Below are 15,253 nucleotides of genomic sequence, written 5' to 3'. Positions count from 1 at the left end.
AAACACCTTTAAGATCTGTATTATTTATATTATTTTAGGTTTTTTTTTATAAATAATAAATATCTTTTCAAGCCATGTCCGGTTCCATTAAGCGTTTTAAAGGTGTGTTCCATCGATTTTTCATAAGTTATTTAGAATATATGTGTCAAAAAGTAAGGAACAACATTTTTTGTTATATATATTATTAAACTATTTTAACATGCAATAAGATATGTATTTTAGGTAGTAGTTTTTTCGGTTGGCAATTAATGTTTTTTATTTTTCAATAACCGCTGTTGTAAATTGAAACTTACTACATATAATAAATAGCTTTGACTGCTAAACACGCAGAGTATTACGTTTAATTAGCTATACTAGTTAACGTTTTTGTTAAAATAAAATTATTTTTGCTTCGTATATTGATACTAACTCAAGTATTATAAAAATTTGCTTGTAACAAATATTTACAAATAAACTATAAAAGCAAAATTTAATTTTTAATAAAAAATATTTAATTTATTTTTTTATTTGGTTTATAATTTTTTATTAACATATATACAAAAAACAACTAAAATGAGTTAAAAAAGCATCGATGCTATCGATACCTGATCGATTTTTTCCAGCCCCACTTAACAGTACTTTCCAACACTAGCTTCAGTGGAATAAACAAAAATGCTAGTTCTACTTGAGATAAAACAATTAACCATGCTGATTTGTCGTTGATAATAGCCGAGATATCGCCTCAAGACCCGTCCAAGATGGATCGGTTCGCATTCAAGATCGACGCGGCCCTGAAGGCGAATCTCTGCAAGATCTGTCGGCTGTGCGGCATCGATAATCCGGGAAAAGTGCAAATACTGCTGCCAAATGGTGAAGACACCATCGACATGGACGAGCCCAGTATGTCCCAGAAGATCTACGAACTGTTGGGCTTTACGGTGAGTATTCTTTGAGTAATCGGTGGCCAGCTAAAACAACGCCCTTTTTGCAGGTGGCCATGGACGATAAAATGCCGCAGACAATGTGCAGCCAGTGCGTGGAGAAAATCAATGATTTTTATGAGTTTCGGGAAATGTGCTATGCCACAAACAAGCAAACGCGTAACCTGCTGGGACTAAAGCAAATAGAGCCCACAAAGGTGAGAGACCCTATATTAGAGCTTGTTACGTAGAAAATGTGTATATTGTTATTCTCCATTTTTCCGCTCAGCTTATTGATCTGAAACCAATTGTAAAGGAGGAACTGCAGCATTCTGGAGCAGCTGGCAAACGGGGTAGGAAACGCAAGGGCGAGGACACCAGCTGGCCAAGATGTAACCTTAATGTCAAGCCACAGGTCAAAAAGGAGCCATTTGTGTGGCACAAGAAGCAGCGAATGCAGCCTCCACAGGCACAGGCCACCATACAGCCCAAAACTGAGCCGGAAATGTAAATTACATATCCCCTAATTTACCCCCATCTCCTAATCACCTATTTTTTGTTTCCACAGCAAAGAGGAGCCGGCTGAACCGGAGACCAACCTTAGATTTCCCAAAAAGGGGGGCCGCAAGTCCATTTGCAGCGTCTGCGGCGAGAAATTTCTCAGCAAGGAACTGGCCGATGAGCACAAAACTCTTGTGCATGTACCCTCGATTCCGCGCTACATGTGCAATGCCTGCAACCAGACGTATTACATACAGAGCGACATTCGCGCCCATCAGCTGTGGCACAAGCTCTCAAAAACGCCCTACAAGTGTCCGCTGTGCGACATGAGCGTGGCCAATGCCTATGCCTTTGCGCGTCACCTGCGGGAGCACACACCCTCCACTCCCGTCCAGCTGCTCGTCCTGGATCGCGAGTGCCCGCTGTGCAAAAAGACATTCATCACGAACTTCTTCTACAACACTCACCGCTGTGCCATCCGCAAACGCAGGTGCGGCGGCTGCAGTCGCGCCTTAAACACTGAGGCCGCCTACATGCGCCACGCCCCCACCTGCCCCAAGATTTACCTCAGTCACTCGAAGCACATAATGCCCGAGGCGGTGACGCATGAGGCCCAGATGCCCATCAAGAACGAGGTGGAGCACGACTTGCTGGGCCTGCCTCCGGCCATTGCTGTGCCGCCGGATTTCGTGATAGACGAGGCCATGCAGCCAATGGTTGTCCTGGAGCGCCTCTCATCTCCTTTGCTGCGCGCTTCGACTGGGGTTAATCGACTGGGCGCCACCAAGGGCAAAAATAGCGATCGAGTGTCGTCCAAGAAGTACTTGAAACGAGTAGATCAGTTGCTCAAGAACACCATAAACACGCTGGTCAGCATCAAGCACGAGCCGGAGGTGCACATCAATGACACGGGACCAGCGTTAGAGGAGCCGGAGCGGCAGGAGGAGGAACCTTCCTGCTATGGCGATGATTTTCAGGCAGCTAACGATGATGACAGCGAGGAGGAACCGGAGCAACAAGAGGCAGCATCTGAAGCAGCTGCTGCCACTGCCAGTGACGATGTGCCCAGTGTATCGGTCAAACAGGAACTCCTGGATGACGCCTATGAAAAGCAAATGGGTGTGAAACAGGAGCCACTCAAACTTAAGCTGAAAATAACCAAGAATCATGGCAAGCTAAACTCTTCGCTCATAGACGATCTGGATGAGGCAGGTCAGGGATCTGGCAGAAGTAGCAAAAAGAAAAAGAAGCGAAAGCACAAGGAACGGGAGAAGGAGGTCTTGACGGAGACAGCAACAGAATCTCAGCCTGTTGTTAGAATCAAACAAGAACCCATTGATTTTGTGCCCGAGGCCATGGTCATGACCACCATACCCATGACCCAATTCGAAAGCAGCTTCAATGAAAACCAACAGGGCGAGGAAGAGGTTGAGGCCATGGCACAGTCGCAGGAAGATGTTAAACCTAATCGCATGGAGCTGGATCGTATGATGCAGATTTCGCATGTGGCCAGTGGCGTGGATATGGCAGAAGAGGCTCTGCCTTTGGAGAGAGCCGAAGAAGCCACTCCCGATGAACAGGAGCCACCGCCCAAGAGGACCCCGCCCAAGGTGCATCCGGTAAAATCCACAGCACGCAAAAGTACTGGAGGCGCTATACGCAAGCCGCATACTCCTCCCAAGCAGCCGCCTCTGCCGAAGATTGTGGCAGTGGAGAGTGGCGAGGCGGTGGCCTTTAACATGGCGCCCGATATTTCCATTAAGCCGGAGCCCCGCAACCGCGGCTATGGGGATGAACTCGAAGAAGAAGCGGAAGGATTAACCACAGAAGAGATTAACCACAACGACAAGATGGACGAGGAGGATGCCTACATAGACAGTTTAGATTTGAACAATGTGAGTGTTAAAAAGGAGAAAGACTTGGACATTTCTGAGCCAGAGGCCATGCACTGCAATGGATTGGATAAGGGCGATGGCGATGATAGCGATGGCGACGACACTGGATCATCGGCCGATGAAGCTGAGGAAGCCATGGAGGAGGAGGAAGAAGAGCGCATTTATCGTGAAATCGAGTTGCCGCCACTAGAACCTCAAAACGAGGAACAGGAAGCATCACATACCACCCAAGCGGTGCCCGAGAGAATGGAGCCTTCAGCTACATTGCCAGCCGGGGAGACAACTCCAGTGCCTGCTTTCAGTTTGGTCATAACTAATATCTGCAGTCAAGCCACTGATGAGATCCAATCCGCGGTAGATATTGCCTCTAATATGGAAAGATTCCCGCGTACTGCCATCGAGGGCCAATCTGGGTCAGATTTAGCAATGGCTCCCCCGCCTCCTGCAATGGACATCCAGCAATCAAAGGAAGAACCCACAAACCATGTCGTTCAATCCCAAACAGAGCATTGCTCTACTACTGAAAACCCTCCGCCCTCCACAAGTGATATCCAATCATCTATACAATCGCATTTTCCAGTTGAAGACCCCTTCCTAGATAATCTCCAAAACCCATCTTTAACTGCCATAGAAGTACAATCTTCGATTGATGCTGCTCCCTACCCTGTTGGCTCTCATCCTAAAAATCCTTCGCCTGCATTAAATGAGGGGAATCAATCCCAAACTGAAATTGCTTTAGGCCTTGCAGTTGAACTGCAATCTAACCGTGAAGGTGAACATCACTCCCTGAAAAAAATTGCTTCAGTTGGGAGTCAATCCCAGGAAATCGCATCACAACCTCCCTCATTCCCAGCTACAGACGAAATAGGATCCATACCAAGTGGAAGCTCTGCTGTGGATACCCTTGCAATTCCTATAGCTGAAAACCTTGCACCCATAAACTCACCCCCGGAATCTCTGGAGAAATCGGCCCACGACCATGACTTGGCAGACTCCCTACCAACGGTTTCCCTCAACGCTCCCGAAAACAGCAGTAGTTCTCCAGCTAAATTGGTTAACAGCTACACATGTGACAAGGAGCAGCAGCAGAATGCTCTAAACCAGGAGCTCTCCGAGCAGCAACAGACGCCATCAGAAGAAGTACAGCAGTTGGTTCACGAGGAGCAGCCGGCTTTACTTGAGCTGCTTCCAGCGGGATCCTCGTCGACGAGGCCAACTGAGGAGACTGAGAACCGCATCAATGAGCAGCAGCAGCAGCAGGAGGAGCAACGGCAACCGCGCTGCCAGGCCAACGATGACTCAAATATCAACGAAATAGCCGAGAACAATAACAATGCCAACATTGAGCGCGAACTGCAAGATGACGCTGCGCTCGGGGCTCAGGAAAACGTAAATCCGTAGACTACGATTAGATGATAGGCCATATCTAATATAAAATTGCATGTTCTTTTCGATTCTGTTCAAAAAATGTAAATATGTAAGGATGGTAAATCATGCTTTGGTAATTGGATAGCCACAGCGTATAAACCACAAATTGCGAAAAAACTTTTTACGGATAGCTTTAGTTTTAAGTTAGATATACACAACTTTATTACATAAATTAATGGCTTATATATTAGCATATGTAAGTATTATGTATTGAAATACATAAATCGCACAAAACTTTTCTTTCGACATGCGTACATATTAATCCAAAATCTGATCCACATAAATTTCTCGCTCTGACAAGCTTATTGGGTTTAGTTTTAGTAGTTTTAAAAAGTGACATAAAACAAACATATACGTAAATTGATTTACATACAGACATACAGAAGAAAAATGACTACCAGGTTGCATTAAATGCACTCGAACTAAAACGAAAATACTTATGAGTTACTAGGTCATTCATTAATCGATTGGGAGTAATTGGATGTCATATAGTAATAGACAGCTTTTAGCGGAAGCCTTGTCAAATTAAATTGAATACATCGCCTATTTGATTGGTTTAGCCACGCTTATTACATTAGTTAATTATTATTTCAACAAGTAGTGAATTATTACTGAGCAAATTTTGCAAATTTAGTATATGGTTAATTGCGGGCAAATCTATTACTTTAAACTTGTGTGTATTAATAATAATTCTCAGCTGTGGCCTTATTAAAAGTAGTCACAGTTTATTTTTTGCTTGATCCTTTCCTTTGTTATAGATTTATAAAATATATTCACTAAAATAAATTTATCGCTCAGTTTACAGTTTTTCAGTTCGCAGACAAGGTGAATCTCTAATTTTTTCACAAACTCGTTTTTCATTTTGGTGTTCTCAAGTTTTTGGCACAGTAGTCTGAACGGGGTTTTGCAAAATTCACCCACATATATTAATGAACTAACATACATGCGTTTCGTTCATATTAAATATTGAGCAGATGTATATGGATATGCGAATGTGATTCAATACGGAACAAATTAAAAGCGGGCAAATGCTGATACAATTTCTCAATTTGTGGTTATCCTTTTAGTACTTTTTGCGTTTGTTAAACTCGTACAATTAAATTAAAGAGGTATGAAAATTCACTAACAGTATTTACAGGGATTTATCTAACGATAAACCAAAATGCCAAAGCACGAACTAAATTATTGCTTATATTTGGAATAGTGTCTGCTGCCCCGCATCGTGTCATCCGTGTAGCTCGCAAGTAGCTTAGTCCCTTAGCCACTTAGTCCCACTCGCCCTCGTTGTCCGAGGAGTCGGTCTCGTCCTCGTCCGAGTGGATGGCGTTTCCGCGTGCCGCCAGCGCCCGACGCAGTGCATCGGCCAGGGCGTCGGTGCCGCCTCCATTATCGCTGTTTCGCTGGCTGCCCAGCTCCCGTTCCTTGGCCGGCTTCAACACAGTGCCCTGGCGAATGTCCTTCATTAAATCGCTGCGAGAGTCGCCGCTACCAGTGCTGAGTGCAGTCGTGTCCACTTTCTATTTGGATAAAATATGTTGAGTTAGTGTTTTATTATTGTTATTATTTTAGAACTCTGCGCAGAAAGAAAATCTATAAAGAGGTCTTAAAAACCAAATTTCTTGATTTAAGGAAAGTTTTCCTTTATTTTAGGAATAATGACCTAAACATGGGCTTAAGGATAAGAATGCCTTATTTATATTATTAAGATTTGGTTCCGATCTCTCTTTTCTAAACCAAAAACTCAAGCATATTCAAATTCGATGCGTAATTGATTTCGAATTTCAATTGATTACATAAAAAGTAATGATTTTTCCAGGAGAAAGGCAAAACAATGTTAAATCATTGTTATTACGTTGAAATTAAAGAAAAAGTGTAACTCCATCAAAAGTGATTTAACTCACCTTCAGCTGGGTTCCTTTGCGAATGGCGTCCATGAGTGCGTTGCGTGTATCTGGAGCTCCTGGAGCTGCTGGAGCCGCTGGCCTGGCTGCTTGAGTGGGAGCGTGCGTGGTGGTGATGACTGGGATCTCTCCCACTGGCATGGGCGGGGGCGGTGGTGGTGCCACCGCTGCTGGGGGTGGCGGTGGAGGAGGTGGTGGCTGCCAAGGGAAACGATTTGTTAGTCGGCTTTTTGAATCGAGTTAAAATCGAGGATCACTTACCGCTACAACGGGTGCGCTGACTGGCGGCGGTGGTGGTGCGGTACTGATGGGTGGTGGTCTGCTGGGTGGTGGCGGAGCTCGAGTGGCGCCGGGCACAGTGACGGGCACTGGAGGTGGTTGTCTCGCCGGCGGCAGCGGTGGTGCAGTTCTTTGGTTGCCATTCTGCAATGCAAACATATTTGATTAGATTTTTGAGAAAACCATTCTTGTCAAAATGTTTAATACAAATTATATTCCAAAAATATATAAGTATTCGTAAATGTAACGAATTCTATTCAACAATTCAATAAAATTCACTGCATTCAAGAGAAAAACATTTTTTGGGAGTATCCGTATTCACATAAATACTCAAGGAAACTATTAATTTCATTTCCAATTTGGATTCAAGCCAAAAATAAAAAAGTTAAAACCAAAAATAGTTAAACTAAAAGAAAAACTAATTAAAGAGCAATTTACTTTCACAAACTTTATCCAATAATAAAATTCAAAGCAGGCCTGCATAAATATCCTCGGGATATTTCCAATTCCCGTAAATACTCAACGGCAAATTGTTATTTTAATTTATTTCTTATTTAAATTCGAAAAAAATAAAAATTGAAATTGAGTTATAGTTAAATGAGTTCGCTCTTTTTACTTCCTCCAACTCTACATAATTAAAAATCTCTTATAAGGCTGCAAAAATTTCCATATTCACATAAATACGCAAAGGCAAAAGATATACATTTTGTTTCCAATTTGAATTGTAGAAAGTTATTAAAATGTTACACCTGGAAAACCGAGCAAACTCAATGATGCATTATATTCTTCCGCAAACTCTTTCCATCAACAAAAATATTGCAAAATTTAATAAACAGGCCTTTCCTCTCTCGTAAAAATGCCCCAAGTGCTGGACCATGACATAATTTACGGAAAAAGCGATCAGCTTAAATGATTTAGGTAAGAAAAAGGCCATTTAAGGTTTGAGGGGAAACTCACAGAAGGATGACGGGTTGGCACCGGTGGCGGCACGGGAGGCGTTTCTTCCGTTGGCGACTCCACGCTGTCCTGCTTCACCGACGCCAGAACATTGTTGCTCTGTATGAAGTCGTAGATGAAGGCACGGGTGTCCCGATCCTTGAGCTCCGTCTCGGAGACACCGGCCTTGACGAAGAACTCGTTCAGCACCTCGTCGTTCTCGTTGCCCGCCAGATTGAAGCCCTGGTCGGCATTCCAGCCCACGTGAATGATGTGGACGAAGTTCGTCGGCTGGCTAATGTCTGCCTTGGTCACCTTGCGCTTGTTCTTGTCCTTCGCCTGGCCGCCACCCAGCCCAAAGCTGCTGGGCAGGAAGTTCTTCGCTGGCGCCGGCGTCAGTGTCACCGAGTTGATCTTGTTGTTCCGCAGCTGAACGTTTCCGCCATCAATGGCGGACATGCCGCCCTGCGTGGGCGGTGGCCTGGCCGGCTCCCGCTGCACTTGAGGCAGTGGCGCATTGGGTGCCTGCTGGCTCTTCTGCCGATTGCGCTTATCCTGTCGCTTGCGATTGCGCGTCTCTATGGTGGCGTCCACAATACGGAAGAACGAGTCGCACTCCTCTTCGGAGACGAAGTTCAGTCCTACATGGCCATCCTGGAAAATGATTTTTAAATATGTTTAATATCTGGCCAACTTTGTGTTCCTGCTCGGCTACCACAATTAGCTTTGGTATGATTTGTTAAAATACTTGGTTAAAAGTCAACTAAAATCGATTTTATTTTGAATTTGTTCTCCACAAGTTTTTCAAGTTAATTATTTATCTTTATACGAAGAGATAACATTAAATAAATGGATACATTGACACTTAAAGTTCGAGTTATAGAATTAGTGAAGCCTTTACTTGTCATTTAAATATAATCTTTTTTGGGATTTTTATTTTCATTACTTGAGTCTTTTATTTATATAAATCTGAAATAATTGTTATATGAGACTCTTATTTATATAATTCTGAAATAATAGTGATTTAGAGTTTTTATTTTGAAAAATATCAGGTAATCTTTACATGTGATTTTTATTTTTTCGATCTCAAATAACCCGTATATGAAAAATTAGTTTTAAAACATGAGAACAAAAACCACAACTTTTGTAGCACAATTTAAATTCAAATATTTTTATGTCTTTAAAGCGATTATTGTGGGTCACAGCTTTAAATGTGAAATAAAAAGCATACTCACACTGCCCTCGAAGGTGAGGAGAAAGGGTCGCGACTTGACCACCTGCATGCCATCGTATATCTCGTGCTCCCAGATCAACTCGTTCTTGATCAGGCAGTAGGCGCGCATGAAGTAGGATCGAATGGCGCTGTCCTTCACGAAGCAGACGACTCCGGTGTGCCGCTTTTTCCAGTGGGCGTGGGCACTGCCCTCCGTCTTGTAGATCTGCACAACGGCGGTGTTCAGTGTCTGAAAAAAAGTGGAGCAGAGCAGAGATTGCGTTACACAAATTTTGTCATCGATAGAAAGGCCCGGGGCGATTATCTAACAAAACGGCCGAACAAAAGAGCCTTCCACAACACCTTCAGTTTGCGCCTCATTTGAATGCAACTCTATCAACTCTTTCACTACCGACGACCACGAACTCAATGAACTGTCGCGTTCGAGCTGAAAAACTCATCTGACTTTCGGTTTCGCTAGTTTCTGGCCATCGAGTCGATGGCCCCAAGTGAGTGTGGCTCTTTTGAATACCGATTAGCCACCAGGCCAGCTCTTGCAGCAATTGCAACCGGGGTTGGATGGCCAATCCCGCCGCTTGGCATGGTAATCACGTAGCTAAAGGTGATGGTAGGGCGTAAATCTAGTCGGTGGACATTAGTCTAGTGGAGACCTCTCCGCCGATCGGTGCGTATTCTGCCAAAGTGCAACGGAAACCCATAATGTGCACAAGAAAATATAAGATAAACCTCTTTTTGTAGAACATTTTAGTTCATAAAATATAAAATAAAATTAAACTTGAAAGTGGCCATAAGAAAATATGTTTTGGTGTAGCTATAAAGGATCTTCCTTTATAGGACCTATTTTGTGTTGGACAGGCTTAATAAAATCAAAGCAATAGTATTGATGTTAGGTCCTTGTCAGGCCAAATAACATCCTAAACTAAATACTACTTTAAGCTGGTCATAAAAAAAAATATAATAGTTGTGATATAGCTATTAAAGACCTCCTTTTATAGGACCTATGTATACCTAACAATTTTATCAATTTTTTAAAGAGATTCTACCCTTAAACTTATTTTTTTGACGTGTGCCCATGTGTGATTGAAGACAACTTTTATGACGCAGACACAGGAAATGCTGGCGACAAAAGAAGAAGTTCAGGATGCCGCATCAGTTTACTTGCCAAAACTATAGTATACAATAGTCCACAAGATTTGGCGCCAGAAAAGTCAAGGCAAAAGCTGTCCTCTAAATACGACAACCATCGTGAGAATTCTCCCCACAAGGCCAAAGAAATTACTCGTACTTTTTAGGCCGGATAAAAGTAAGTGTGTGATTTGTGGCCCTAACATTTGGCATTTGCCCGAGGCCAAAGCGTGACCCTCCGCCGGAATCGTTTCTAATTAAATACGCTTGATCCAAAAATGTTACGTGCCAGGCAATTGAAATTAAAATTGCAGGAAAGCTGTAATCCAACATTATCAATTAATGGACATTAGAGATGGATGGATGGATGGATGGATGGATGGATGGATGGATGGATGGATGGATGGATGGATGGATGGGTGGATAGATGGCCATGCTGAAACTTGTGCAGCTGACCTTTGGCGCAAAAATAAAAGAGAAAGAGACATTGACGAGCCAGTGGTTTAGTGATGTAGCTATGGATGTGAATGTGGAAGCTTTCCAACCCACACACAACTTTAAGTTGTATCTGGCAAGTGCGAAATTGTGAACACATTTGAATTTTTATTGATGCTTAGCTGCTGCTGCTTTTTACTCGGCGAGTTTTGTGTGTGGACATAAGTAGCATTGTAAAAATGATGTCTTGCCTTCTACGTACAAGCTGCCTGTTTCTTTTTAAAAGCATTAAAATCGATGGAAAAGCAGCGGACAACAAAAAGTGGTCATTGCCACCAAACGTTTGGCCAGCACAACACAAAGTGTTGGGTTGAAGGAAGGGGGCGGGGTCTTAGCGGTAAAAATCAGCCCATATGGGCCAAGCGGCAAACATGCTCATACGCCCTGTAGTCCGCTTATTATGTCACATTATAAATAAACATTGCCCAGCTATTTATTGATCCCATTTTATTCACAATATATTTAAAGAGCGTCAAAAGCTATTTATAGAGTTTTATAAGTATATGCAAATATTTGTTTTTGCCACTTCCGTTGTTTATAAAATTCTTTAGAAAGTGATCAAAATTAGCTACTTGTACAGCAAACAGCTTAAGCAACTGCAAAAGCAAGGGTTTTGAAGCTGACAAAAGCTAAACATCAATTAGAAAGTCCGGCTTTGCAGAAAAATGCGTTAAATAAGTGTAATCAAATAAATGCGAGCAAATGTTGCAACAAACGACTGCCAAACCACAATAACAACATCAGGTTTACTAAGCTGCAGCTTTGAGTGTTATCACACAATGAATGTGACACTATGTCACATTCATACATACAGAAAAAAAAGAAACAATATGATGATAATATGAAGATTGATTGAATATTTTTACCGTTTTATAAAAGCTTGATCTTGAAAAATATGAAGCATTATTTTTCTTATTACCAGGCTGCTGAGCTTGTGCATAATTTGGGATTTATGACATAATTGGTAGATTTCTGGGTAACTTTTTATGAAGTTTCCTTGTATCAATGAGATTGTGACTGTATTTGTAGCATTTTAAGTCCATAAGATGTAAAAAAAAAATATGAAAAATGGAAAAGAGAGCCTGTTATGATTGATCAGTTGTTTTTTTTTTTGCGTGGATATTATGGAGGGGCCAACTACCTTAACCAGCCCGCTGGTTGCATTACTTTGGCAGAGTTCAAATGCATTTGGAAATGTTTTGTTTTGTCAATGGAAAGTTGCGAATTAGCAAAGCGTGAATTGTGAATCAAAATGAGCGATTTCGATTTTCTCATGTTGTGCACACACCATAATTATCCGCATAACGGCCGCCGTTAAATGGGTATGTGGAATGTGAAATGTACCCATACCATTTCCACTCCAATTTCAGGGCATTCTTATCGCACTTGGCGTTGGCCGGTGATTCGCATTGGGCGGATGGATTGATAAGATAAGGTTCGCCTGTAGTTGGCCACAAATACCTAACGACTTATCGCGACCGTTCTGGTTTCTCTTTCATTTCGCAGCAAAATTGGCTTTGACACACCAAAAAATGGGGGAAAATAAAAAATAGCAAGGAAATAAAAACTAAAACTAATCAAGAAATGCAAACAACTGCGTTTGTGGCGTATCAATGCCGGCTCAAGCCGTTTGCTGATAAAGATAATAGGCAATGCTAGGTAAATATTAGTAACACTAACGAAGTCTAACAAATTGTTCTAGCAACACTGCCCAGCACAAAATAGATGATTCCACTTTGAGGAGAACGAGGGAGAAACCCTGGTACAAGAACGAGTTTTGTCGCCATAAAAAATTCTTTTAAGAATTTATCAGTTCTTCCTTTGCTTTCTAGTTTTACGTATTATAATTGAAGGTCAACTCTTTTTTATTTATCAGCAATATAAAAATGCTGTGTAATAATGAATCATGTCATTCAAAACACCAGCGTTGACTCAATTAGACTATATAGTTAAAAAAAAGGATTCACTCTAGAGTCAAAGGCATTTTTTTTTAATTTTCAAGTAAAATACAAAAATTTAAGAAAGCTTTAGTAGATATATTTTTGATTAATTACTATTGATAGTTCGTAAAGATTAGAATTAGAATAAACTAAGGTCTGCTTTCTCGTCCTACAGATATACACCTACATAAAAATACATATTCAACTTAACAGTTTAAGACCTACTTTTCACAAGACTACGAAAAAATGAAGGTTTTATTTGTTATTTTTTCATCACTGATTTCTATTGAATTTTTAAGTTAAAAAAAAACTAACTTGTCCTACTAACATTTAGTAACTTGATAAACCCATTTCCCAGAAGCTGTTCATGGGCAAAAGCAACCAAACCATTAGACTATGTGGGCATTGTGCAAGTAAAAATGGGTAAATAAGCCACAGCAACAGCTGCCTACCGATGATATAGGGTTACAGAGGTTCTGTTCTGCGAAGCGTCGAATATTCGCACATGGTGGGGCGACACTTGAGCCGCAGGAAGTGCTTCATCAAGCTCTGGGATTAAATCGGTGGCGTTGGAGGAGGAGCGAATCATGTCATTGCCTAATTATAAATCACCCAGAGTGCGGGCCATTATGCATCATCACTCACCTGACACTTCTTCCCCAGCAGCCTGAAGACGGCTTCATTTTCCTCCTGGGTGAGCAGCGAGCTGGCGGCATTGACCTTCGCCCGCGGACCGTCCTGCGACCTCATTCCGCTGCTCATCTGGTCGGAGTTGGAGTCGTTGGACCTGAATCTGGGTCTGGGTCTGGAGCTGGATCTGGGCTGCTTTCCCTGCACAATACGACACAACACGCATTTATTTATTGTACGGCGAAAACAATACGCAAATGAACAAAAGCTAAATGTATTAATTTAATAACACAATGCACAGCGGACGGGGACTCGATTCCAAAAAAATAAAGATGATAACAATAAAAGCACACGGAATTACAGTTGAACTTCCATAAATCGAACATCCAGCTGATTTGGCAACACAAGAGTTATGTTGTGGAATTGTCAATAGTAATATTACAACTTTTTGAGTTATGGAGGTTTATTTATTTTTCAAGAGCACGAGCGAGAAAAGTATTTAAAATGACTTTGAGTAAGATAAGTGCGACTTATGGAGGTTTAACTATATTTCCAATAAGTTTCCACATCGATTTGGTTTTATGGCTTCAAATGTTTTTAACAACAAACAGATTGTATTGATTTTAGGTTTTTAAATTGCTTTTTTATAAACTCTTAGTAAGAGAAGTTCAGCTTATGGAAGTTTGACTGTATTTTCATTAGGTTAAGCAACTGTATTTGGATTTGGGCTTTCGAATACGTTTAAAAATCGTTGGGTATTATCGGTTTTGGCTTATTTAATGACACTTTTTAACCGAATTACGGCCAAGAGCGCGTGCGAGAGAGACCTGCGTTGGCTATGACGATATAGCTGGTTATGACGGAACTGCGAGCGGATCGCTTTGGATCGGATAGGTTGTGTCTGAGTGCGAGTCTGAGTCACGGGTCCCCGAAGTTGGAAATCAGAAACAGAAACAGAAACACAAACAGAAACCGTCAGCCAGCTGCGATTGAATGTGGGTAAAAGCGAGGCAAACTCTTTGGAAAAGACCAGAGGGCGGCCTTATCTTTTGGCGAAACCACTGATTAGATGTGCGCATGTATGATACAGGCACACTGGTCTGGGCTATTTAATGTTAGGCACTCGGGGAACATCGAATCGAAGATGCACCTGTCCGTCTCGCCAGGTGGGGTAAAATGAAGAAACAGGGGTGAATAGACCCCGATGGGGTGTATCTAAGCTCAAGGTCTCTGGGGGCTTGCATTCTCATGCTCGCAGTTCTGCAAGGGGGGCCATTGATTTTTTTGCGTTTATTTTCGTGCACTTCTTCACTCTTCTGTTTCTTTTTTTCCCACACACACACACCACACAATCTCTGCGCGCTGCTTGAAGCTTTCTGGCCTCGCTGACTCCGGTTAGTTTTAGGGAGTCTCTACTGTTCGCGCGTCCGCGTCATCCGCTGCATGGTCGAGGGTTTTCTCCGGGGAAAATTGGCTTGTTCGCGTTCTGCAAGTTTGTTTATTTGGCACTCAATTCATTTGCACACCCACCCAGAGTTGGAGGTGGAAAAACCTCGATACAAACATCGATGTATTCAGAATATAGCTATTATCGATGTTTGGCGGGTGTTATCGATGTTTTTAAATCGATATACGAATGCCTTTTTGTGAACATTTGAAAAACGTAACGTATTACTTAACGAGTTTACGTATGTAATGAGTTTACCAGTTGAAAAAAAGTCTACTTTGTAGTTCTGTTGTTTTAGTTTTGTAATGTTAAACTCAAAGTACTTAAGTAAAGTAATCAAGCAGTTTAAAATTTGAATTTGTTATACTAGCTAAAAAACTGTTGCAGTTATATATTATTTATCTATGCCAAAAACACATAATTTCCAGATTTATAAAATCATTTTGTTTTCATATATAATGGCTAATTCTTAAGTAGCTGAACTTAATTTTAAAATTTAAACCATTGATACTAGATGTCTACTTTGTTTTTGCATAGTTCGAA

At 41.8% G+C, this 15,253-nt stretch overlaps 2 protein-coding genes across 6 annotated transcripts; one reads left to right on the top strand and one right to left on the bottom strand.

The window, feature by feature from the left end:
• The first annotated feature begins 613 nt into the window (after positions 1-613).
• Positions 614-4,823, top strand: LOC128251758 (FK506-binding protein 5). Its single transcript, XM_052978911.1, has 4 exons — positions 614-917; positions 971-1,117; positions 1,189-1,406; positions 1,468-4,823. The coding sequence occupies exons 1-4, from the start codon at positions 738-740 to the stop codon at positions 4,694-4,696; spliced, it is 3,774 nt and encodes a 1,257-aa protein (XP_052834871.1). The 5' UTR covers positions 614-737; the 3' UTR covers positions 4,697-4,823.
• A 605-nt stretch (positions 4,824-5,428) lies between these two features.
• On the bottom strand, positions 5,429-14,814 carry LOC128251764 (actin nucleation-promoting factor WASL). Of its 5 annotated transcripts, none has more exons than XM_052978923.1 (7): positions 14,794-14,814; positions 13,279-13,464; positions 9,075-9,302; positions 7,861-8,493; positions 6,886-7,047; positions 6,625-6,822; positions 5,429-6,240 (listed from the first exon to the last, which is right to left on the bottom strand). In XM_052978923.1, the coding sequence occupies exons 2-7, from the start codon at positions 13,393-13,395 to the stop codon at positions 5,989-5,991; spliced, it is 1,590 nt and encodes a 529-aa protein (XP_052834883.1). In that variant the 5' UTR covers positions 13,396-13,464; positions 14,794-14,814; the 3' UTR covers positions 5,429-5,988. The 5 variants fall into 5 exon arrangements, with proteins under 5 accessions (XP_052834883.1, XP_052834890.1, XP_052834908.1 ...); XM_052978930.1 differs by lacking the exon at positions 14,794-14,814 and adding an exon at positions 14,609-14,787; XM_052978948.1 differs by lacking the exon at positions 14,794-14,814 and adding an exon at positions 14,003-14,592.
• Between the last annotated feature and the right edge of the window lie 439 nt (positions 14,815-15,253).

The sequence above is a fragment of the Drosophila gunungcola genome, chromosome 3R (genome assembly GCF_025200985.1).
Source record: "Drosophila gunungcola strain Sukarami chromosome 3R, Dgunungcola_SK_2, whole genome shotgun sequence".
In the NCBI taxonomy this organism is placed as follows: Eukaryota; Metazoa; Arthropoda; class Insecta; order Diptera; family Drosophilidae; genus Drosophila; species Drosophila gunungcola.
Note: the sequence above shows the minus strand (reverse complement) of the source record. Positions and strands in the feature narration are given on the sequence as shown.